At 38.8% G+C, this 23593-nt stretch overlaps 1 protein-coding gene across 1 annotated transcript; it reads left to right on the forward strand.

Moving 5' to 3' along the window:
• Positions 1 to 304: 304 nt before the first annotated feature.
• Positions 305 to 22146, forward strand: LOC113574253 (ubiquinol-cytochrome-c reductase complex assembly factor 1). The gene is given in 10 exon segments (XM_027005025.2): positions 305 to 520; positions 2550 to 2657; positions 4105 to 4212; positions 4522 to 4594; positions 5049 to 5106; positions 7682 to 7790; positions 14404 to 14481; positions 15565 to 15678; positions 21545 to 21644; positions 21647 to 22146. Coding segments are annotated over 10 exon segments (858 nt in total). The 5' UTR covers positions 305 to 442; the 3' UTR covers positions 21679 to 22146.
• The last annotated feature ends 1447 nt before the right edge of the window (positions 22147 to 23593 follow it).

The following is a 23593-nucleotide window of genomic DNA, read 5'->3' on the forward strand; positions in this document are numbered from 1 at the left end:
ATCATACGCAAAATGTCAAGCATTTGATAAATATTACAGCCAATGGGTCTATTAAATTCAACGGATTCATATAAAAATGAATATATATATATATATATATATATATATATATATATATATATATATATATATATATATATATGTATATATATATATATATATATATATATATATATATATATATATATATATATATATATATATATATATATATATATATATATATATATATATATATATAAACGGACACATTCCGGAAGGTAAAATACAGCCTCGTTTCTAGTCGGACCATTTTGGCGGGAGAACTGATTCCGTTGACATTGCATGGAAAGGTGGGGGAGACGAGAGTAGTGTTATAAAACGTGTACGCAAGAACTGAGAAAAGTTGTTGATTCCTGCTGTAGAGTTACAATAATCATTTATTGTAACGTCTGGTGGAGTCATGTATCGGCGACCGTTGCAGTCCGCCTTCAAAAGCATAACTAGCACTTTTGCATCCAGTAGGACCATCCTCGGAAAGGTAAAGGCAGTTTAGATTGCTACTTAGCTAACGTTAGCTAGGTGCAAGTGCTTACGAGCTGGCTATCGTTAGCAACTGTAAGCATATTTAGATGTGTTTTCAAAGTTGTTTAATAGCTACGCAGCGTATCCGTTTATTGTTACTACATACTGAATTATTGTAGCTAGTTCTACAAATAATGCAATTAAAAGCTTGTTCTGTTGTCCCGTGCGTTTTAGTGGATGCTGGCCATGAACTTGGCTCTATAGCAAACGCTTTGACTCAAAACGCTTTAAGCTTTTTACTCTTCTTCACGTATCTAGACAGCTATCCATCCTAGCTAGCTGTGTTTTCAGTAATTCTGGAACGTAATAGGCGTGAGTGTGCATCTGACTCCACTGGTGTTGATACTAAAGTCATATCTTAAAGATTTATGTTTAGGAATGCATTGCAGATATCCAGTAATCCCCAAAGATCCTTAATTTGGCAGGTATACTAATGATACAGATTGTCATTTTATCGTTTCCAAACAGTAAAGCTCTTAACATTTTAAAAAGTAGTAATTTATTTGGTTATAAAATGGTTTGTGACATTTTACTTGGCACATGTTAAATATTTTTGTTCATTCATACTTGCATATCATATATGCACTATCTAGTATCTAGTACGTGGTCATTTGTAACACCCACAACAAACCTTGGATAATACATTTACGGCATTTAGCTGACGCTTTTGTCCAAAACAACTTATAATTATGATTGAGTACTTGAACAATTGAGGGCCCAGCAATGGTGGGGCTTGAACCAGCAAACTTTCAATTACAAGTCAAGTACCTTAACTAATGAGGTACCACTGCCCCATATTAAAAGGCTGAGTAATTACACCCATAAGTAAATGTTTCTGCAATAAGCACATGTTTGCGCTGCAGCTCTTTCCTGTATTTTTCTGCTTGAAAACATTTTTAAGAATGTTGCTGCAGTGCAATTTGTTTCATATTCCAGCAGTGGTTGATTAAAAACTTGGTTATATCTTAAAATGGATCAGAAGTGTTCCATGCTGCGTATGAACACTTTGCAGTTAATCATGAATTCATTCATCCAGAATGAGTGCATGCATAGACTTGCTATCTTGATTGTGCTGCACGTCTTAAGACCTACCCAATTTGACTGTGGCAGAAATCACTACTAACTGTGACTTTTAAAGTAAGCTGAGACCAAGTTGTTAACTGATATGGGCTAAGCTGTTTAGTTGTAAGTCACCAACTTTGGAATAGGGCCCTGTAGATTTTAAGATGTACTTTTCAATAGCCTGTGAATTAAGAGTTTGCTTGATGACCTAATTAATTACTGATTGTCTACACAAAATCAAGACAGAAACAATTTTCACATTTTTCCCAAGGAGAAATGTAAAGGAGATGGCTTCTTTAAGTTTTATGCAGTCTAACAGGACATTCTGTGACAGGAGGTTCCTAATTTTGTGGCATTACTGAACACTTAAGGCATGTTTCGCATTATATAGCTTGTCCAAATCCAGGGCAATGGAGTCTTTACTGAATTTGTAGTTTAATGATTAATGAAAGGTCTGGGAAACTGGTTCTTAATTTCTGTTTACATTTACAGCATTTAGCAGACACTCTTATCCAGAGCGACTTATAAAAGTGCTTTGTCATTTAACCATAGAATACATCCTAGCCAATAGAATAGGTTAGAGTCCAATATACCAGCACTGTAGAAATACAGGGATCAGTGCTGATGCCTAGAAGTACAAAATACATAAGGTCTGTCTTGACAATGATAAGTGCAATAAACAATAAGTACTAGAGTTTGTTAGATGACATTAGTGCAATAAACCATACCCAACAAGAGGTAGTTAGTTTAGTTAGTTAATATAGGAGCAGGGTCAGTGGTCATTGAAATATTCCATGAATAGATAGGTCTTCAGTCTGTGTTTGAAGACTGCAAGGGACTCTGCTTTCCGGACAGAAAGTGGAAGTTCATTCCACCACCTGGGAGCCAGGACAGAGAATAGTTCTATGATGTCTTTATTTTAGGCTGCTGATCCAGATGCTTACTTCTCCAAAGCTTTGGTGCCTTGCCGTTTTACAGTATCAGGAGACCCCAGTCAGACACAATGTCGAGCTCTTCACATCACAAGAGAGGTGAGTTCCATTGCTCAACCCTGGCTGAGGGAGTACTTAAATGAGAGCCCAACATGATATCTCTGAAAAAGCCTTTGACATTAGAAAAAAAATTAAAAACTATTAACTCTGCTGATCTGTAATCTTCCAGTTCTCAATGTTTCCATGTTCTGAGTGTTTCTCAATTCAGTCCTTGAAACTCGCCAGCCGTTCCACTTTTTTTTTTTTTTTTTTTCTTTTTTTTTCTTTTCTATCCCACATCCCAAAATGCCTGAAATGAGCCTTTTGGATCTGAATACCTGTTATAGGTATACTGGGTGCTAGGTTAAAGCAAAAAGTTTACCTGTCTGGCAGGTCCCTAGGACCACCGAAACACATCTGATTCCATTCCTGAACTGCTTTTTCTGTACTATTTAAACCAGAAATGCAGTGCCATCCAGTTTACTAAGTGCTAGATGAATTGATTATTAAGGTTTTGTTTGTTTTAAAGGGACCTCACTTTTTCTGCTGTGTTGGCATGTTGTTTCTGCAGCATCAGAAACTACCATCTGTAATAATGTCATATATAATAGATATTATGTATTTATCCAGGGATACAGTACAAAATCTTTATGCTACATTAGTAAATGAAAAATACTTTCTTGCACATGATTTTGTGTGTCTGTGAAATTGTCATTTGTCATTAATCCATTAACAAATTAAAAAAATACAGGCTGGTTGGAACTAAACTTGGTGAACATGTTTTAACGTTTGTTTACCATACTTAGAAATTGTATTTCATACTAACAATTTAGTAAAATGCTTGATTTGAGTGTGTAAAGTTAAATAGGCCTATAAGTTGTGGGAGTAACATTAACATGACCAAAAAATAGCTTGTAAATAGTGCACTAGGATATATAATCAGTTCTGTTTAACTGTGCAGTGGGATACATCTAGTGGTGAACCATGGAGTGTAAACTGGTTAGTCTGTTTACTAATTCTGTGAGGCATTAATCCTCTCATTCCATGCACACTGTCCCCATGTGTATCTTGGCAAATTCAGAAATGTCAACATTTAACTCCTGTTTTCAGTTGTGTACTGAACATTTAATAGTTAATAATCTCAGCATGTTCTGTGTGAAATGCAGTCAGATAATGGCCTCGACTCAAAACTAGTGGCTGTGGTAACCTTTTCAGGGACGGTTTTGCCTGTTGGTCTTAATTGGCAAATCCAACATAAGCATGCCAAATCCTACACAGTTTAGCTGCAGCTGCTTACATAAAGCTACCATGACAAATGAGACTTGAAATGTTGGGCCAGACTGGTTGTTCACCTCTTCTGTGATGTTTATGGTAATGGCCTTTAGTCAGGTGTTTGCTCCACATTGCCTTGTTTTTGTTATTTATTCATTTGTTTATTTGCACCTTGTGTTCATAAGAGTGGGTGTAGCTTTAATGAAATGTTGTTGTCATGTACCTCTCTTTACAGCTCTATGCTACTAAACACACCCCCCAGGCTTCAGAGGAAGAGGTTGGAGCTTTCACCAAACTCATCGAAGCCATGGGCTTCACCGGGCCCCTCAAATACAACAAATGGGTAAGATAAAATTGGCTCCACTCCCTGCACTCTAATGTCAGGACCTGCGTGAGCCTTCAGGTCCTGCGTGAGACCTCAGCCACAAAAGGCTCCAACAGTTTATTCCTGACCTTTAGCACAGGCATCTTGCAGTATTGCATCTTTGGTGATTAATGAAGGGCATTCAGGAAATGCTCCGTACTGTTCTTTTTTATATAATTTTCATATTTTTATTTTTATTTCTTTTAATATAGATACATGCATAAATTATACAATGGATGTTTATATTGTAAGTGCAAAAAAATTAAGATAGTTGCTATTCTTTTGCAGAAAATTAAAATAGCTGCCTTGCATATGTACACTTGCTGTGTTGAAAGAATCAACTACGATGAGTTTTTTGAAAGTAAGTATTTATTTATTTTATGTTTTACTATAGCTTGGGCAGAGAGAGTGAGAAGGTTTTCTAGACCTGGGTAGTAAAATGGCAGTGCTGTATGACCTTTTGAGTCTTGAGTCATACTCATTTGGAGTTTTTGAAAAAGGACCTCAGCTCCCAAACACCCGTCACTTCACTAGAAATGCTGAAATGAGCGTAAAGGGACCTTTTCATCGCCATCCGAAAGATTTATGTGGCACTTTATGGCCGCATTATGTTGTTTTCTTTACCACGGAGAAAAAAAGTAGGTGTAAAACCAAGTAGAGGTTTTGGAGCCATTTCGTTTGGTTTAATGCTGTGTTCCTGTTTCTCTCTCTCACCCCTTTTTATGTTTTAGACACACACACACACAGACATATATACATACACACACACACACCATCATTCTCACTCTTTTGCTCTCTCTCTCTCTCACTAACAGAGTTCTCCCTCCCCGACACGCTCAACTCCTGGTTTCTGGTGGCCCAGCTCCACGTTTGGTGAGTATTGGGTCATCGGTGTCTCGTTCTGCTGGCACAGCTACGCTCAGCTAAAGCCCGTCTTCTGGCATTACTAATGAACATGTTCACACCCTGCTGCCTTCCTTCTGTTCCATCCAAAGCTTGATGAAGTATTAATTAGAAACATCCTGATGATTTAGATGCTTATACTGCTGAGTTGCTCCAAATCGCATTTTGCCCGCTCACTTCATTTTCATGAACATACTGACAAGCACAGTGTTGCTGCGAATGTTGTCATCTTTTCCTTAAAAGTGATCCCAGAGTAGAAAGCTAATTCCACTGTCGAAAAGATTACAGTTGTGTCTTAGAGCCATGTCAAGCAAGCTGCCATGCTTTGATTAATGTTCGTATTTGGACAGAAAATCTTTTAGAATACTTAGAAATGACAAAAGCTGTTCAATTATTCTACGGTTTGTTGCTGCTCTCTGTTGTCACAACATTTCATTACTTTTCACGTTTCATCCTCATTGATGGCATATGTTAGTGCACAGGTGACTGGTTTTGGCTGTGTTCATGAGAATAGTCCTTCATGGAATGTGTGACGTCACCAGCATGGGGCACATGATTAATGATTGGGACAGAGAGCTGGCATATGTGCATATGTGTAAGCTCAATGTGTATAAGACTAACTCTGCAGAATGAGTGGAAAAGGTCTCTCCATACTTGGTCACCCTCACTAGTAATTGGCTACACTTACACCTCCTTATACCTTGCTGCTTAATACTTTATTTACCCCCTAAGACTGCTGAAACTTTTAACAAGTATTGGCGTACAGTACCAAATCATTGTTTTCCTATGCAAGATGATTGATTCAAAACCTGAAAACTGACATGGGTTCTCTTCGAGATAGTTAAAATGCTGTGCAGTTCATTACAAATTCTCCAGTATGTGATGAAACTTTTAAAACTAAGTTCAACTTCATAAGCATAAGCACTAATTAAACCATAATCTTTTCTATCTTTTTCCTGGGTTGATCTAATATTAGTTGTCTTTGGCTGGTTAGCTAATTGCTAGCCAAATGTGTGATGCATCATTTTTAATTTTCATTTTAATTGAGTCACTTTCTAAGTATAGCCTAGGTTAACGATAAGGTGTCCATACTTTTGTGGCTTTGTATTCAGAAGTATACAAACCAGACTATAAACACTTTAAAAGTCTTCAATGACAGCTTAAAAAGGTATGTTCTGCATATGCATAGGTGAAGTACTAGCAAGCTAAAATTAAACGGCACACACAAATAACTACACTGTGTATGCACAATTATTAGGCAAGTTGTATTTTTGAGGATTCATTTTATTATTGAACAACTACAGTGCTCTCGGTCAATCCAAAATGTTACTAAACCTCAAACTTAAATATTTAAGAAAGAAAGTGAGGTTTTGGCTTTCTTAGGTGAATATCTGTGTGCATAATTATTGGGCAACTATTAGTATGCAGAATTATTATACAATCGAGTGGACGTGAACCTCTGTGCCCGTAACTGATCTGGGCTCGAGCCCATCCATCTGGTTCGTCAATAGGCACTCTCGTATCATCAGTCCATAAAACCTTTGAAAAATCTGTCTTCAGATATTTCTTGGCTAAGTCTTGATTCAATTTATGTGTGTTGTTCAGTGATGATTGGGTTTCAGCCTTCCTTACCTTGGCCATGTCTTTGAGTACTGAACACCTTGTACTTCTGGGCACTCCAGGTAGGTTGCAGTTTTGGAATATGACAGCACTGGAGGATAATGGGTTCCTGGTTGCTTCACATTTGATTCTTCTGAAGTCTTTGGAAGTTAATTTGTTTTCTCAACACATTTTTTGCAACCCTGCTGACTATTTGCAACAAAACGTTTGATGGTTCTGAGATGACGCCCCAATGTCTTAGCAGTTTTAAAAGTACTGCATCCCTCTGAAAGACTTTACAATTTTTGACTTTTCAGAGTTAATTAAATCTTTTTTAGAATATTTTGCCTGAGGTAAAGAAGCTACTTAATAACTTTGCACATCTTGATAGTGTTTTGATCTCCTTAGGCCACACCCTCCCTCATTACACAAATACACGATATGCCTAAATCCAATAAGCTTTCAAGTTTATACAACTTGGAGTTGGAAAGTATGCATAAAAATGATGTGGTCAGAATACTCTCTTGCCTAATAATTGTGCACACAGTGTAGTGCTGATATTTTACATAACTTTTGCTAAGCAATACGCCTGCATGGAGATCAGTTTCACTCTTCATGAGTTTATATGTTGTATCTGTGTGCCCATTAAAGGTTCTTGTCTAACACTTATTTCCCAGTAGTATATTGAATTATAGTTAATTGCTAATGCACATTATGCAGAAAAAATAAGATTGTAGTATTAATAGTAAATGATAAAAATTCATTCAAAGGTACCTTCAGAAGAGTAAAAATGTTATTTACCAAGACCCATAAGTACTAATCAGTGACCTAGTTCACTAAAGCTGAAAACTGATCCTGATGTAAGATATCCCCAGTTTGTTTTTACATCAGCAACGAGTATGCATGCTCATCTTTATTCAAGAAATCTCTCTGCTCCTCTGTGCAGGATATGTCTGGTGCGGATGCGGCAGGAAGGCAGAGAAGGCAAATACATGTGTAGATACATCGTCCATTCCATGTGGGAAGATGTGGAACAGAGGAGCAAAATCATGGGGGTGAGTTTCAAACCAGACCTTCAGCTGGATCCAATACATCTGGTCTGCCCTGGTAGTCGTTTAAACTTGGAATTTGCCTTAATTTGAACACTGCATTGACCACTATGTGCATTGGGAAATCTGCCCCTTAAACTGCCCACACTCAAATCAAATACATAAATCTGCACAGGATCCCAGGAGCGCAGCATAACAGCTTAACCTTTAAGTCTAATTTAGTGTGATGCAGGTATTCAAGCAATTTTGTGACTTATTATAAGAATATTGTAAATGGCCTGAATTCCAGTCCTGTAGCATTCCAAGAGATATATTATTATTACAGCAAGTGAAACAAAGTTAATTTTACAACTACTGACTACCGGAGCAGGTCACGTGGGCCTATTTCTCATAGATGAAATATAAGTGTAGCATTTTTTTCCTCCTAACTTATTTAACCACCAGTTCCTTAGAAATGTCCAATATATGTTTTGCATGTGCCATATTCACGTTGAGTTTAATGAGTAATTAATCTTTGACATGGTTTGATAAATCACAGGTGCTTGTGATTTATTGTGACTATTCACTATTACAGTATTTACACTATAGTCTCTGTTAATAGTTTAAAAAAATGAATAAAGTACTTGGACCAGTTATTTTTTGTCATAATCATTCAGGCTTGTTTAGAGCAGTGGTCAGCATATATGCAGCTTAGAGATGTAATAGAAATTCATTTTTTATTTTTATTTTATGAATGGATTTATTTATTCAGCTACTACTTACCTCTGGATTGAAGTTCACTACTGTGTCTTGCTGTTCAAACATAATCCAAGATGAAACCTGAAAAGAGAATTATTATTATTATTATTATTATTATTATTATTATTATTATTTGAACCTACCTGTTTGTGACTTCTGTACAAGCAAGCAGCTGCTCAGTCACAGTGCTCATAACTTAGATCGTTGGCTACTGGTGGTGGTCAGCATGGAAAAGTAAAGTGCAACATATGTTATGAGATGTCTCATCTGCTTCAAGGACTTATTGGGGTTGAAGCACAGAACATGCCAGAGGCCCATTTATCCACCTGTGATTGGATTATACTGGCCCAAAGTTCTTTCCACAGAAGACCCAGCAGGACTTATGTGCAAGAGACAGAACAAAGAAGAAGAACCTTTTCTCTGGTAATATAGACCTGAAGGCAGAGTGTACAGCAGGAAGACAAATGGCACAACAAGCTGAAGCATTGCATTGATCATGATTATTGTAGGTCTGCTGGTGGATTATCATTCATGCTCTGCCTAGTCTTGAACCATAAATTCTTATCTTCTGTCAAAATCTGACTGGATACTCTGGAAACTCTGTCTCTGATCTCATCTGTACATTTTGAGGATTGCGAAACATTACTCTTGCTTTGTTCATGAAGTACAAGTGGCCTGGATATGCCAAATCAATGAGCAGAAAGCTAACCGCTGTGACTACAGGCAAGCAGATGATGAACCTGCTTTCTGTGACAAACTTCTTGAAAACCATCCAGCAAGTCAAAGGACTTAACATGAAATGCAGAATTCCAACACCAGCTTTGGTTCCTTCTGTCCTATGGGTTGGACACCAATGGGTCAAGTAACGCATGTCCCATGATTTGCATAAATGAGTCAAGATGAGAGTCCTTTTTCCTTGTTGCTGTGACATGCACCTTGGGGCTTTGTGTAATGAAATGAAACCTGAGAAACTTGTGATAATTGGCTTCTGATATACAGTTTTCCAGCAAGATGGTTATGTTTAACAAAAAGCTACACCATTTAAATGATATAATGGAGTGTGGAACTAACAACCAGACTTTATGCAAAGTCACTGGACCATAAATCTTCAGCCCAAATGTAGTTTTTTTGTAAGGGAATATTGTTCAGCAGATCAAAGTTAATTAGTACTTACTCATCAAACGTCTGGCAAATCCAGTGTGTCATGTGCTGCAAAATTAATTTTGATCAACACTTTTACTATTTGCATTTTAAAACCACTGTTAACACAGCAAACAATGAATTTCAAAAGGTAATTATTGTAGAGAATTTATGCTCTCCTGTCGTTTCATTGCTATGAAGGTAGAATAAAAGTAGTGGGGCTAGCTATGAGCTAAGAGTAAGCATTCTATCACTGGGACACCAGTTTAAATTCCTATGACCATCCATGGTGAGGAGTTCATGAGGGCAAAGTTGGCAGTACATTCTCTCTGGGTGAAAATGATTCCTTAGTTCCTTTCCTTTTCTTGATCTGCAGCAGTGTTAGCCAAACCTGGGCAGTCAGTGCTCTCGTCCAAGTGTATTCAGATGCCCTATGAGAAGCTAAGTTTAAAAAGATGCAGTGGCTGGCTTTGTGTTTTGAAGGAAGCACATCCTTCCTCTTCCCGTGTTGCTAGGGACCATACAATGAGCAGATTTGCACTACAAGTTGCGAGTTGGCAAAATGGACTTTGGATAGATAATTAGACAAAAAAAGCAATGCTAAAAGGTGATGAATTGAAACTCTAGATTTATTGTTCAAATTAAGAGGTTAAGATAAATTAGTGTGGTCCATTCTCTGTTGCTTATTTTATCTGTTTTGTTTACTTCATAAACTTCTGGATGTATTAAGAAAGCTGATGGATTTCAGTAATTCAGTAAAAGGTGTGTGTGTGTGTGAGAGGCCAGTTAAATGCTTAAGGGGAGCTGCTGTCAGAAAGGGTGGGAACAGTCTTCTGCCCAGCTGTGAAAACAGGCGTCTCTTACCCATTTCATTATAGTAATGGCAAGCACAAAAATTCAGTAGCACAGTTAAGACGTTTAGTGGCACAAAGGTTAATGCTCCCAATTTTTTTATATTATATATAAAATAAATATAAAATGTATATAAAATCAGTTTAGCTACCCAGTACAACATGCAGCAGGGCACACTATCTTGGCTGTTTCCTATACTGCAGTATACACAAAGCTAAAGTGTTAATGGTCAAATCAGGCACATACCTACTGCAAGGTTTTAACGTTTATCTGACATTGACCAGTACCTTAGTAAAATGTAGTTCAGTATAGCTTGCATAACTGCTCCATTAAGTTGGGGTCATAGCAGTTATATGACCAGTTGTTCAGAATACCAGTGTCTTAGCACATGCAGACACTGGACTTGAAACAGCTGTGTTCATTACACTGGTTGCTTTATTAGCAGGTTTGGGGAAAGGGAGAGCCTTTGATGTCTGTTTACAAGTCTTTTTACATTTTCTCCAGCAACCTCTAAAAGTACTCTGAAGTAAAAGTTGGAATTTTTTTTTGTCCCTATGTATACAGTTAGTAATAAAGATGAAAAGTGTCGCTCCATGTTTAGGTCAGCATTTTTTTGCTCAAATTGTAAGGTGACTAAATAATTAAAATGCATAAATGCTTGTGTCTTTTGGCCTTCTCTGAGTGAATCTTGGCGGAGCTGTCCTAAGTCTTTATAGGCAGTGAGACAGAAGCTCATTCATCCTTATATTTGGTCATCATTATTATATTATGTCATGGGCACCCAAAGTTTATTTCCTTGGTTATGTGTGTGCTAAAACAAATAACAACCATATGGTATGCAACTATTTATTTTTAAAGTATCACACAGCATAGTCAGCTACAGGTAGATAGATGTCAGTAACATGTTTCTCGTGCTTATTAGATTTCTGAAGACATTTCATAACCATATTCATAACACAACATAAAATCAAATATAATTTAAATGATTAGGGCCACCTCTACAATTACTGTAAATATTGTTTTATAACTGATAACTTACCTTTTACCATCCTCTTCATGCAATTCATACAATTTATTTATAATACTCTTACAATAAAATGTTTTGAATTTCTCAAAACTGTTAAAATAGGAGAATAAAGTGAATTATGTTCACATTGTTCATGAATTATAGCTTACCGAGCAACTGTTCTATAGCAACTGAAGTGTTTTAATAAAGGAATGATTCTTTATTAAAACACTAATGGAATTTAGTGTTTCTATATATATTCTGTAATTCAGAAAACAAACTTGTATCCTTAAAATTTCAAGAAGTCTTTGTTCATTTTTTTTGCTTGGTATCAAATTTGAGGTAATTCATGTGGTGTGCTTTTGTGTTTAAAAATATTCTTTCTTGCTTTTTAGAATACTGACCAAAAGTGTGTAAATGTGTGTATACACGGGAAGAGCAGACTCTGGGTTGTAATGAACTGCTTATGTGTGTATGCACGTTAGTGCATGTGTGTTTAAAGAAATGAGTGGCTCTAGAGGAACTGTGCCATAATATTCCTATAATGTTACCTTCCTCCTGCCCATGGACCCATAAATCAAACAAGAAATTGCTGTCACATTTTATACTATTAAAGTGCCCAAATGTTACCAGTTTCACACAGTACAGAATCATTTTGAATTTAGTGTATCGTAATCCTTAAATACTACATAATCCTTAATTACTAGACCAGGTTCAATTTTGGTATGTTAATCAGTACTTGGTTTGCACATAGGCATAGAAAAATAGGTAGCATATGTTCTGTTCTGTTTAACCAAGTCTTTTAGGCCTAGACTAAAAGGAAGTGTTAGCGGGATGCATTAACAGGAATTGTTTTAAGTAGTTAAGCCTTGTCTTCGAATAAACTAAACTAGGTAATGTTTGAAAGTCACGTCCAATAATTTAGTCATTTGGTTAAAATATATTGCTCATAATCAGTGGTGGTTCATTTTGTTGATGATTTTAATAGAATAAATTAGAAGGCTACCCCCCCCCCCCCCCCCCCCCCAAAAAAAATTTTTTAAAAATTTAAAACCTGATGACCTCTGAGTGGTGGCACAGCAGGTGCTGATGCTGATCTCTTTTTCCAGTTCGTTCTTAAATCATATGATGTAAATGATTTGTGTTTAAAATAAATACATAAATAAAAATTCATCTTTAAGGATTATGTTAATGGTAGCTCTGTAAGGGCAGTGGAGGCTAGCTGAGATCACGATCCTTCATGGAAGTCTGCTGGTCGGAACTGAGGAATTTACATTTGTGTCCAGATGTGGAGGGGAGGGTGGGGGTAAGAGGCCTGTAAAAGCCTTGTGTGTAATCAGTGCGTCTGACAGGTTTGTAACAGGTCGACTCAGTGGGAGTGGGGTAATGTTACAGCAGTAGAAAGTGAAAGACCCCCTCTTGCTCAAACTTTGCTAAGATTAGGTTACATGCGCTAATTGTGCTAAGAGAAGGGAAACACTTGTCATTTGTGCCATGTCGGACTGGGCCTTCTCGGATTTTCCTTCAGTCACTGCATGTGCACGCACACTCTAAATAGTATTTGGCTGGCCTAAACATTTTCAAAGGGTGTGAGTGTGTGCATTTCTAAGCAGCAGTAATAACAGTAAACTGAGATAGGCCCGTGTCTTACTGGTGCACAGATAAGATCTTGTGTCGGCGGCACTTTCTGTCCATCCAGCTCTATGTGCGAGGTGGTCAGATGCCTGCCTTTACCAAACCATTACCAAGTGTGGCTGGACAAAGTGTGAAGAAAACAAAGAAAGAAGACTGTGGAAGGGAAGTAGTAAGGTTGAGGAATGAGGAGCTGTGGTGGAGCCACAGGCGAGAGAGAGAGAGCGGGAGAGTCTGAGGAGGTTCGGTTTTTGGCAGGTCTCTGTAATTCCCTGCAGGTGCCTCACTGCTCGCCACGCTCATGGTGCTGTATGCGCCACGCAGGCACTCTCCTCACATTCTCAGAGTCTGCCGTCAAAGGCTCGAAAATAAACAAGCTTGTTTTGAAATCACCTAGGGCTAACAGCTGCCATGCGTCGTGTCTGTGTGTTTGTGTTTTAATCTCTCTGAGGGGACCAAATGTGCCCACGAGGGTAGGAAAACATGATTCTAACATTGTATGGACTTTTTGTTGGCCCATATGGGGAAACAACATAGCACATTTACACAACATAGCACTCTAATTTCGAAAGCGATAAGAGACAAATCTTGGTTATCTTATCTTGGTTTAGAGTTTGTTATATGTAGGTTTTAAGAGATAACAATATTTAAGTATAGTAGGTAAGGTAAGTCCATTTGGATGCCACATTTCAAACATAATGCAATTCAAGTATGTATCATGTATCAAAAAAGGGCCAATCCCTGATATTCAGTGAATGTTGATCCAGAAATTAGAGATTGAAATGATTGGATGTACAAAATGCAGGCGTTTGTAATACACTGAAATTTGCTTAAAGTCAGATTCCATCAAGGCTAAACAATAGGCTTTATGCAGTTCACATCTCAAAATCAAATATGTCATCAAGAATGTTAATATAGCAATGTCATCAAGAGTGGTGTTTTGCACCGCCATGTGGTTTGAAAAGGAACTAAAAGTGAAATAAAAGGCAAAATTCTGTTGCATGTTTCTAGGAGAAGAAATCTGTTCTTGCATATTTTTGATTGTGACTCTAGATGAAATGAAATTTCTGATATTGTCAGATATTTTATATAATATTCGTATGTGTTTAAATCCATACATGTCTAATGAAATTTCACTCATGCACATGGTCTCGCGCTCTCTCTCTCTCTCTCTCTCTCTCTCTCTCTCTCTCTCTCTCTCTCTCTCTCTCTCTCTCTCTCTCTCTCTCTCGTTCTGTCGTTCTGTCTCAGGTTGATGCCATTAACAGGAAAGAGAGCATGAGAGCAATGACGGAGATGTTCTACGCTGCTCTTTTTGGATATGATGAAGTAAGGCACTAACACACAACACAAACATATTACAGTAATCTTAAATAAATTGATTATGTTCAGTACTTGGTTACAGATCAGTTGCTGCCCCACGAGCATCACAAAAACATCTCTGCTAGGACTGTTATGCTGACCTTTTTCAGTTTCCCATGGTGGTTTAGATTGATTGATTGACTTGACCAGTGAAGATTCCCTTGTATGTTTTGGATGATATCTAGCCTCCACTGAATTTTACATTTGCATGGATATAGGCAGTCATGTCATTAAAGGGCCAGTTCCACTGGGAGCCAAAAATGCCGTTTTAAGCACTTTCTAATGTCTTCAGTTTGATACAGAATTATCTGCCCTGAGGCTCATAAATAATGATGTAATGAAAAAGCCTCAGAGGCCATGATGGCTTATTCCATTTATTACGCTCTGTGTTGTAGCCTGTACATGTCTGTAACTACACTGTGAAAATGTTCCAGTTTCTCTTGATAATTAAAGAAACTCTTGAAACGCTCCTGTTTTGCTTATCTAACTTGAAAGCATGTCGCTAACTACTATACCAACCAGTCCGTAAAGTATAATTGGCTATGCTGTCATTGGCTGGGAGGGACGCTTTATATAAGTGCCCACAACAGGGCTGATGTAAGACACATGCCAGGTCACCAGACTGAACTAATGGTACAAATGCAAGCCTTAAGCACGCTCATCTGCTCTGTGCTCTGTGGTGCTAGTTTCAAAAGATCCAAATTATATTGACACACCCTTCAGAAGCATAGGAGAAAGACCTATGGGGTAAAAACTGAGGAGAAGCCTGAGCATAAGTAAACTTGAAACTAGCACACAGTATGAGCCGCAAACTCCTTATTGCTACTCCTGCCAAGACTCTGTGAAATTTGACTTTCATAATATTTAATGGCTTCCACCCATCAGTTTTTGGGTGGATGCGCACACACACAAAATGATGTATGCGTCATAAAATTATTTACTACTGGATGCCAGACGTAAGTGTGAAGACTTGAGTTTCCATGTAAAATTATGAGAAATTATTCCACGTGATCCCAACCAGCGAAAGAAATTGCCATTTGTTTGTTTTAGGGGATCCTGTCAGATGACCGTGTTCTTGCAGCAGCGCTGTGGAGGAATCTGTTCAACAGGCAGTGTGAAGACCCCAGACAGCTCGAGCTCGTGGTAGAATATGTCCGCAAACAGGTCAGTCCGGGGGGTGGGGGGGCATGAGGTGAGGGTGGAAATCTTTTAGCGGAAACGAGCGTTAGTCAAGGCTTAACAGATAAACTTAAATGAAAAGCAGTGTGTAAAGAAGGAAATATGGTGCAAATATAAAGCAGCCCAAGAGAAGTCCTGAAAGCACTTCAGTCCTGAAAGCACATCTGACCATGACTTGAGGGGTTATTCCCACTGCTTCATCTTTGTAGATTTTCTTTTATGCTTCTCTGAGAATACCCAAAACTCACTGACATACTTATTGTGTATTGCTTTTACCTATTGAGAAGTAGATTTCTGATCTAAGTGGTATTGTGGGTTTCTAAAGTTATGATCTCACAGTGTACTTAACTTTGTGGTCTATATGGTGTATGAGGCACATTCATGTACACCCAGTGTTTGGCCAGTGTCACTTTCTCTCAGTACATGCCAATGGTTTAAAATATTGGGATAACCCAGTTATGCACATTAATGTGCCTTTTCTGTTCACGTGACAAGAAATCGGTCCAAATTCATTAGTCACATCGTTGACAGGTATTATTTATGTCACCACAAAGACTTTAAAAAAAGAAAAAAAAACATTTTGTGGATAGAGAATAAGTCAGTGATATGCAGTTAAAAGCAACTGGAACAAACCCTGGGATTCAAATTCTATTATATTTGGCTGGTTCTACGAGGACAGAGTATCCTATCTTTGTACCTTACACTTAAAACCTGAAATATAAATGCTACTTTAAAAATATTCAGTAACTGACTTACTACATATTTGATGCAATCAAGCATTTGTGTGCACAATTTAGTGCATATACACCTGGTGTTTCCTTTGCTAGGAACAACATTACCCATGTGCTTACTCACTTCTCATCAACTTTGCCGCAAACCTACATCAGCTGACAGCGTCATAGGGGGTCATCTCACACCACATGCCCACCCTAAGTTACGTCACACGCCCACCCCGGGTCAACGTCACGTCACACGCCCACCCCGGGTCAGGTCACGTCGCACACCCGCCCCGGGTCGGGTCACGTCACGTCGCACGCCCGCACCGGGTCGGGTCACGTCACGTCACGTCACGTCGCACGCCCGCCCCGGGTCGCGTCACGTCACGTGACGTCGCACTAGCCCCCGCCCCGGGTCGCGTCACGTCACGTCACGTCACGTCGCACGCCCGCCCCGGGTCGCGTCACGTCAGTCGCACGCCCGCCCGGGTCGCGTCACGTCACGTCGCACGCCCGCCCCGGTCGCGTCACGTCACGTCACGTCGCACGCCCGCCCCGGGTCGCGTCACGTCACGTGACGTCGCACGCCCGCCCCGGGTCGCGTCACGTCACGTCACGTCGCACGCCCGCCCCGGGTCGCGTCACGTCACGTCGCACGCCCGCCCCGGGGTCACGTCACGTCACGTCGCACACGCCCGCCCCGGGGTCACGTCACGTCACTTCGCCCACACCGGGGTCACGTCACGTCACGTCACACACCCACTCACCAGCAATACAGACACATCCAAACCCACATGCATGTGTGCATATCCCTCAAATAGCAAACAAATGCTTGTGCCAGCTCTGTTAACTTTAATAGACTTTGCCTGAGCTTAATTCTCTAATACAGAGAGTTCCCTTGTATTTTAATCAAGTTTATATATAATTTAATTTGTGTTCTGGCACCTCCAAACAACCCACACCTTACACCTTTCAAATGCTACAAGTGCTGCTAAAACATAAATCATGTTTACTCTTTACAATACATCATGCATTGGCAGCATTAGATTCTATACTTCTGTACTTTAAGTCAATATTGGGATCAGGTTACTCTAAGCCATTGAGTAGATGTTCTAGGGTTAGATGCTAGGGTTCATTTTTCAGAGTTAGAAGTGGTTTTCTGATCTTTTTCAAATCACTGAATTAATTATTTGTTAACAAAAATGAGTCTGCTTCTCCCGAGTATTGTTCATCATTTGATCAAGCCGTGCCTCATTCTGCACAAGAACAGAGCTAACACATACACATGCACAATGTACTCCATCTCCGTTTAAGATACAGGTTCTGAGCAGCTGTGTTGGCCCATTACAAGTGGTGGTAGGAATGTATTACTAGTGAGGTGTGTGTGTGTGTGTGTGTGTGTAAGGGCCTTGGGGGCATTCAGCGAGGGGGGCACATCACAAATAAACACAAAGCACAGGGACAAATTTTCTGGGGCCTGATTAGCACAGTACAAAAAAGTCAAAAAAAAAAAAAAAAGGGGGGAGACTGGGTGGAGGTTAAAACTTCCTTCTCAAACACTGGCATAGTGCATGAAGCACACTGGCAACCAGCAACATGTCAAAACTGTCATTCCGGTTAACTACTACTGCCTCTCCTGACTCATGTGTGGCTGTGTGCACAGGAGTGTATGCGTGTTTTGCTTAATGCTAATTACATCTGACGTACACGCGGTCTGACATCATGGTGTGATGTGCTAACATTTCCACCTGTTTTTGGTTTTATCCGCTCAGCAAAAGCCCATCGCATTTTCTTCATGCCATCTGGTGCTCGTGATGGTCATATATTTGTAGTCATCAGAAGTGAGTCAGGTTTATTCAAGCCACCAGCAGAGAGTGACCCTTGCCCCATCCCGTGTTCCTTACTCTCACCCCCAAGAGCACCAAAGCAACGAATCCCCAGCAACGAAAGAGCAAATTGATGCTAAAATAACATGCCAAAATAAGCCAACTCAACCAGCCAACAAAATAAGCCATGAAGTACTTCTACTTGTCTGGAACATGGGTTATAGAATGGGAATATAGAGTGCTGAGGCACTTTATTTTGGAATTTAAGTAACAAGGGGACTATAGTGGTGTAAAGGTTGGTGTTAGGCACTGATCCTTTGGACAATTAATGCAGCCAAGCCCACACCATAACTGACATCAAGCTGCTGCTGTTGGATTTCTACATTTGAGTTATTAGCCATAAATTAAGATGAAGTGGTCTATGAGAGAAAAACAATTCATTTTCAATAATCAGCGCGAAAAGCAGAGAAATCAGCCATATACTAGAAATGTGGCAAGGCCAACAATAAAAATAGCATTTATAAAAAGATACAAGTTTACTCAAATTATGGCAGCATGTAGTTTGGCTGAGGACAGAGTAATGAATAAGGGGGGAAAAAGGTTATAACCTTTTTTTTTTTTTTTTGTATTTTGTATTTTTGCGGTGGGGCCCTAGAGGGGTCCACCTAGAAGATGCATTCGTACGCACACATTAAAGTGGACATGTGTGAAAGGTCGTAGCTAGCTAGTTAAGTTAGTGGTAGACAGGAGGTGGTTAGCAGTGAAGACCAAAACAAGCAGCTTGTTGCATTCCATTCTGCAGGGTCCTTAAGCAGTGCTGTGAAGTGATGTGATTAGTGTGATGTGATTGGTGTGCAGGGAATGAGGGTCAAGGGAACTGCATTCGTTTGGAATCATGCAGAAGGTAACGTAATCATGCAGAAGACATGTCATATTTTTTGTTTCTCCTGACAGCTGGTAGATTTGCTAATGCAACCATCAAACTACTGAGCATGTCAACCATATATTTTGCTCATTAAAATTAATGTCTGGTTGATGTTGGCTAAACAGCTTGCTCTAGACAATATCGTAGCATCAACAGTAGAGAAGACATTTTCTGCTCCAACAGCATCTCTTTATTTGCAACAGTGCAGTCTTTAACAAGGCGCACAACTAGACTGAATAAATACATACCCACAATGACACAATAGGGAAAAGCAATAGCAACATTAATTAGTGAAATTGCAAGCTGTGGGGAAGCACATGGCAGCCTGGGTAGGAAACCTAGCCCTGCATCCTCGCCTTCACTGTTGCTACAGCCAAAATTTTGCTGGACGTAAAAATATTCAGCATAACTAACTTTAGCTAACTAGGTAAACATTTAACAAGCTAAATTAAATTTTCTGGCTGATTTGGTAACTTTTCTGAATAGGTTACTTCCACATAGTTTTCATGAAATATTAATAGCATTTTCACACAAGTGAACTCTCAGACCTCTCAGATAATCAGCACGCTCAGCTCACAAGAAGATCTTGACGATATGAGTGATGGGTCAACTTTTGTGTCAAGTTACTGGATATTACACACTACTCTCTGCACAAGTTGAAGTTCCCTTGGAACTGAGCGTTTTCACTCCATGCGGATTGAACTCTCCCTTGAAATGGCGAAATTGCTTGATTAATAAACTTTGCAGGGAGCTACTAGGGAGATTGGAATGCATCTTCTGTTAACTGTAAAGATTGTTTTTCTCCAGTTAATTATGCAATTTGGTAATTATTTTATTTTTAACTGACGTTGGCTAGTAGTTTTTGTTGGAGACTTGCTGTCTTGTAATGTTTTGTGATGTTTGTCACTATGTTAATGGTGATGAATCACTGTAAATGCTATTACTCCTGTGTGTCACTTTATATATTGTGGGGAGGAAAAATGTTGTTGCTAAGAATTTGTAAACATGAGCCGCTATTAACAGTCCAACGAGCATATTTTTAGCAAGGTATGTAACATAAAAGATAAGTGATATATTGCCATATCAGTGATATCACAAAGTGCTTTGGGGAAAAACCTGTTTTATCTTACTATAAACCTATGTTTTTGGGGTTTTTTTCTCGAGGGTAATGTTAGGTATGTTTTATGTAAGTGACTAGCTCCCCATTACTTAAATGTGTGTAAACATTTAACATTAGTCGGTTAGCTAGCTGTTGCTATAACAGTTGCAAAGAATAAAATGGACTAATACTTTGGCGCTCTGTGCAGCAGATAACATTCAGAGACAGAGCACCTCTAGGAACTGAGGCATATAGCATGAAAAAGCGTTGTTGTTGCCTAAAAGGGGGATGGGGGGGGGGGGGGGGGTCTAGCTCTTCATAGTGGAGTGTTTTAAAATGTTCTTGAATGAATTGATCTTCACTAGCTACTGAACTACTTGAAGTGCAAGTTGACTCAAATATTTGAAGTTTGCGTGAGGTGCGATCAAGTTTTTATTTTTTTATTTATTTTTTAATATTCATACAACAAGCTCAGAGTAAACAAAACAGAAAATTCTCTGGGGCTTGGGTCTAGTTTGTATCCAAGATTTTGAGGCTTTTATCTCAACAGTATGATGTAGCATTTTGCAAAAACTCAGGTTTCAGTTCCTTATTTCTCTACAGATTCTTCTGAGTCAAAGATGTGCTGAATGTTGTGGTGCCCTTTGAACCTTTATATCTACTGTCTTTATATCTTATATCTTTATATCAACTGTCTTTATATCTACCGTCTCTGCAAGGACTTTTTTTTTTTTTTTTTCTAACTCAAATTTTAGACTGAATGAAATCAAATCTATATGGAAATGTCTAGAAATAACATCGTCAGTACTGTGATCTGTGTATTAGTTGTTGTTGGTTTTTTTTTTCTTTACTAAATAGTTAACATAAAAAAATAAATAAACGCATAGCCATATGCCCTTTGTAGCCATATGCTGACCCTGACTGGAATCATAAATACTGGAATAGAATTATACTAAAACATTTGTTTCAACTAATTTAATTGATTTAAAAATTAAAATGAAACGTTGTGTGTAATGTTGTAATTTGTACTTTGTGTTGGGTATCAGCCAGTAATAAGTATTGTATTGTATTGTAAACAATATTTGATTGTTTAATTTAACAATATTTAATTGCATTGTTTAATTGCAACAAAACACATTTTCTAATTTAATGTTTCATCACCTAAGGGATTAGTTGACTACTTCAAGTAATTTGTACAGTTTTTTTTTCTTTTTTTTCCTTAAATAAAAAACCCACGTGCACTAAGGTCATAAGTATTTCTGTCTCAACCTTATTTCCCACACAGATGCAGTTTATTGATTCTTTGAATGGGGAGGATCTTCTCCTAACCGGAGAGGTTAGATGGCGCCCTCTGGTGGAAGAAAATGCACAGAGCATTCTGAAGGCCTGCACCCCAACTACAATGACACTGGTCTTTAAAAACCCACCCAGAAAGGCTAAAGTACAATATAACAGTGATGTCTGACTCAATCACTAAGTCTTGTGTACTGTCCCCATCCTCACAACCTCCTCTATCTCTCTTCTCGCCAAATCAGTATACTGTGATAGGAGTACACACACTCTTGCATAAACTCTTTACCTCACACTTATTGAAGGTATAGGGCATTATATCGCAGAAATGTTTCTACTTTTAATTTATATAATTACAGTATATTTCTGTATTTATATATATATGTATGTCTTTCTGAAGTGCTGCCATAATATTTATTTGTGTATTTTTCTTGCCCTCACTGTACAGTGAGGCTCTGTCTATCCTCTCTCAGTGTGTTAGGGGAAGGTGTGTTGCATATGTGTGTTTGCTTGCATGTTTGCCAGGTTCATAAAGCTGAATGGAATACGTCTGTTCTTTATTTTAAGTATTACAAATAAAGGTGTTCCTCATGGTCATATGACTCTTACAGTTTTACCTTCAGTACTCATTTACTCATTATGATTGTGTGTGTGTGTGTGTGTGTGTGTCTCTCTCTCTCTCTCTCTCTCTCTCTCTCTCTCTCTCTCTCTCTCGCCCCCCCCCCCCCCCCCCCCCCCACACACACACACACACACAAAATCAAATAGAAAGCAAATAGAGTTGTGCTAGATAGTTTAGGTTAGTCTGAGATCCCAAGAGTGCCAGCTTTTCCTGTGAGCAGGTTGCTGTAGGAACTGTAGGTGTTGAGTTACCAGCTGCTGAAGGACTGGCTGACTAACCTACTTATGGTGCGGCTGTGTCTTCAGGGTCTGTGTGCGCTTGAAGCCATGAGTAATACTCTGGACTCAGATTTCTTCTTGTCCCTCTTATTATATTCTGAGCTAAAAACTGCTCTCCTGTTCAAATGAGAATGAAGAATGTTTGGGCACATGTCCTATGCCAGCAGGAAGGGGGAGCGAGACTGACTTCAAAGACAGGAAACCCCATACCCCAAGTGCGTCTTTTGGGTAAATGAATTCAATTCATTGAGTTGATCTGGAATTCAGTCAGTCTATTCCAGATTCTTTTGCACTGTTGCATTTTGCAAAAGCCGTATGTATTTGTAAAATCTGACTACTTCATAGAACACTAGACATGATTGTGAGGTTCTTTATTCTTTTATTTAGTCTAGAATTAATATGACTTTTTTAAGTGTATTGAAGTCTAAAACTTGTGTATATTGGCTCACCAGGAGGAACATGAGAAAAAAGAAAGAACTTTACAGATCCTCTAAGGGAAGTGTTAATTTCCTTTTCCTAAAGATATATACGGTTAAACTGTCTTAAAATTATATTATAATCCCCCTTATTTATGAAACCCAAGCCATTGGTATCTGCTCTCCCCATCTGAGCAACACAAATGGCATGTTACAGCCCCTAATTAATTGTCCCAGATGCATTGGCTGCTGCAGTAAAACAGGAATGGATAAAGACATGGATCGTAGTGCCTAAACAATAAAAAGTTAAAATGCTGGTTTAAAGTGCTTTTTCTGTTCACATAAGATGTGTTCTGTTGGTCAGGTGACGCCTGTCATCTGTTGTGTAGTGGCATTTGTAGCCCGGTTATGCTCAGCCTGTCTTGTTTACATTACTTCTGTAATGTTCCAGTCACCAAAGGCATGAGACTAATGTGGGTATAAATGGTGATGCATGTGTTGCCACAGAATATATTTGCCTTTTTTTTGGGGGGGATGCTCACATTGTCATGGCAAATGAACTGATTGGTGAAACAGATATGCAGCATGGTGGTGGAGAATGACCAGATAAAACAGGTGCGAGCTATGCTGTGAAAACTGATTCCATGAAATACTGTGCATTTTACATGTTTAGCTCTTTCCACCTTGAGGTTAGGGAACTGCATGTGCTGTGTAATCAGAGTGTGTGG

The sequence above is a fragment of the Electrophorus electricus genome, chromosome 3 (genome assembly GCF_013358815.1).
Source record: "Electrophorus electricus isolate fEleEle1 chromosome 3, fEleEle1.pri, whole genome shotgun sequence".
NCBI lineage: Eukaryota > Metazoa > Chordata > Actinopteri > Gymnotiformes > Gymnotidae > Electrophorus > Electrophorus electricus.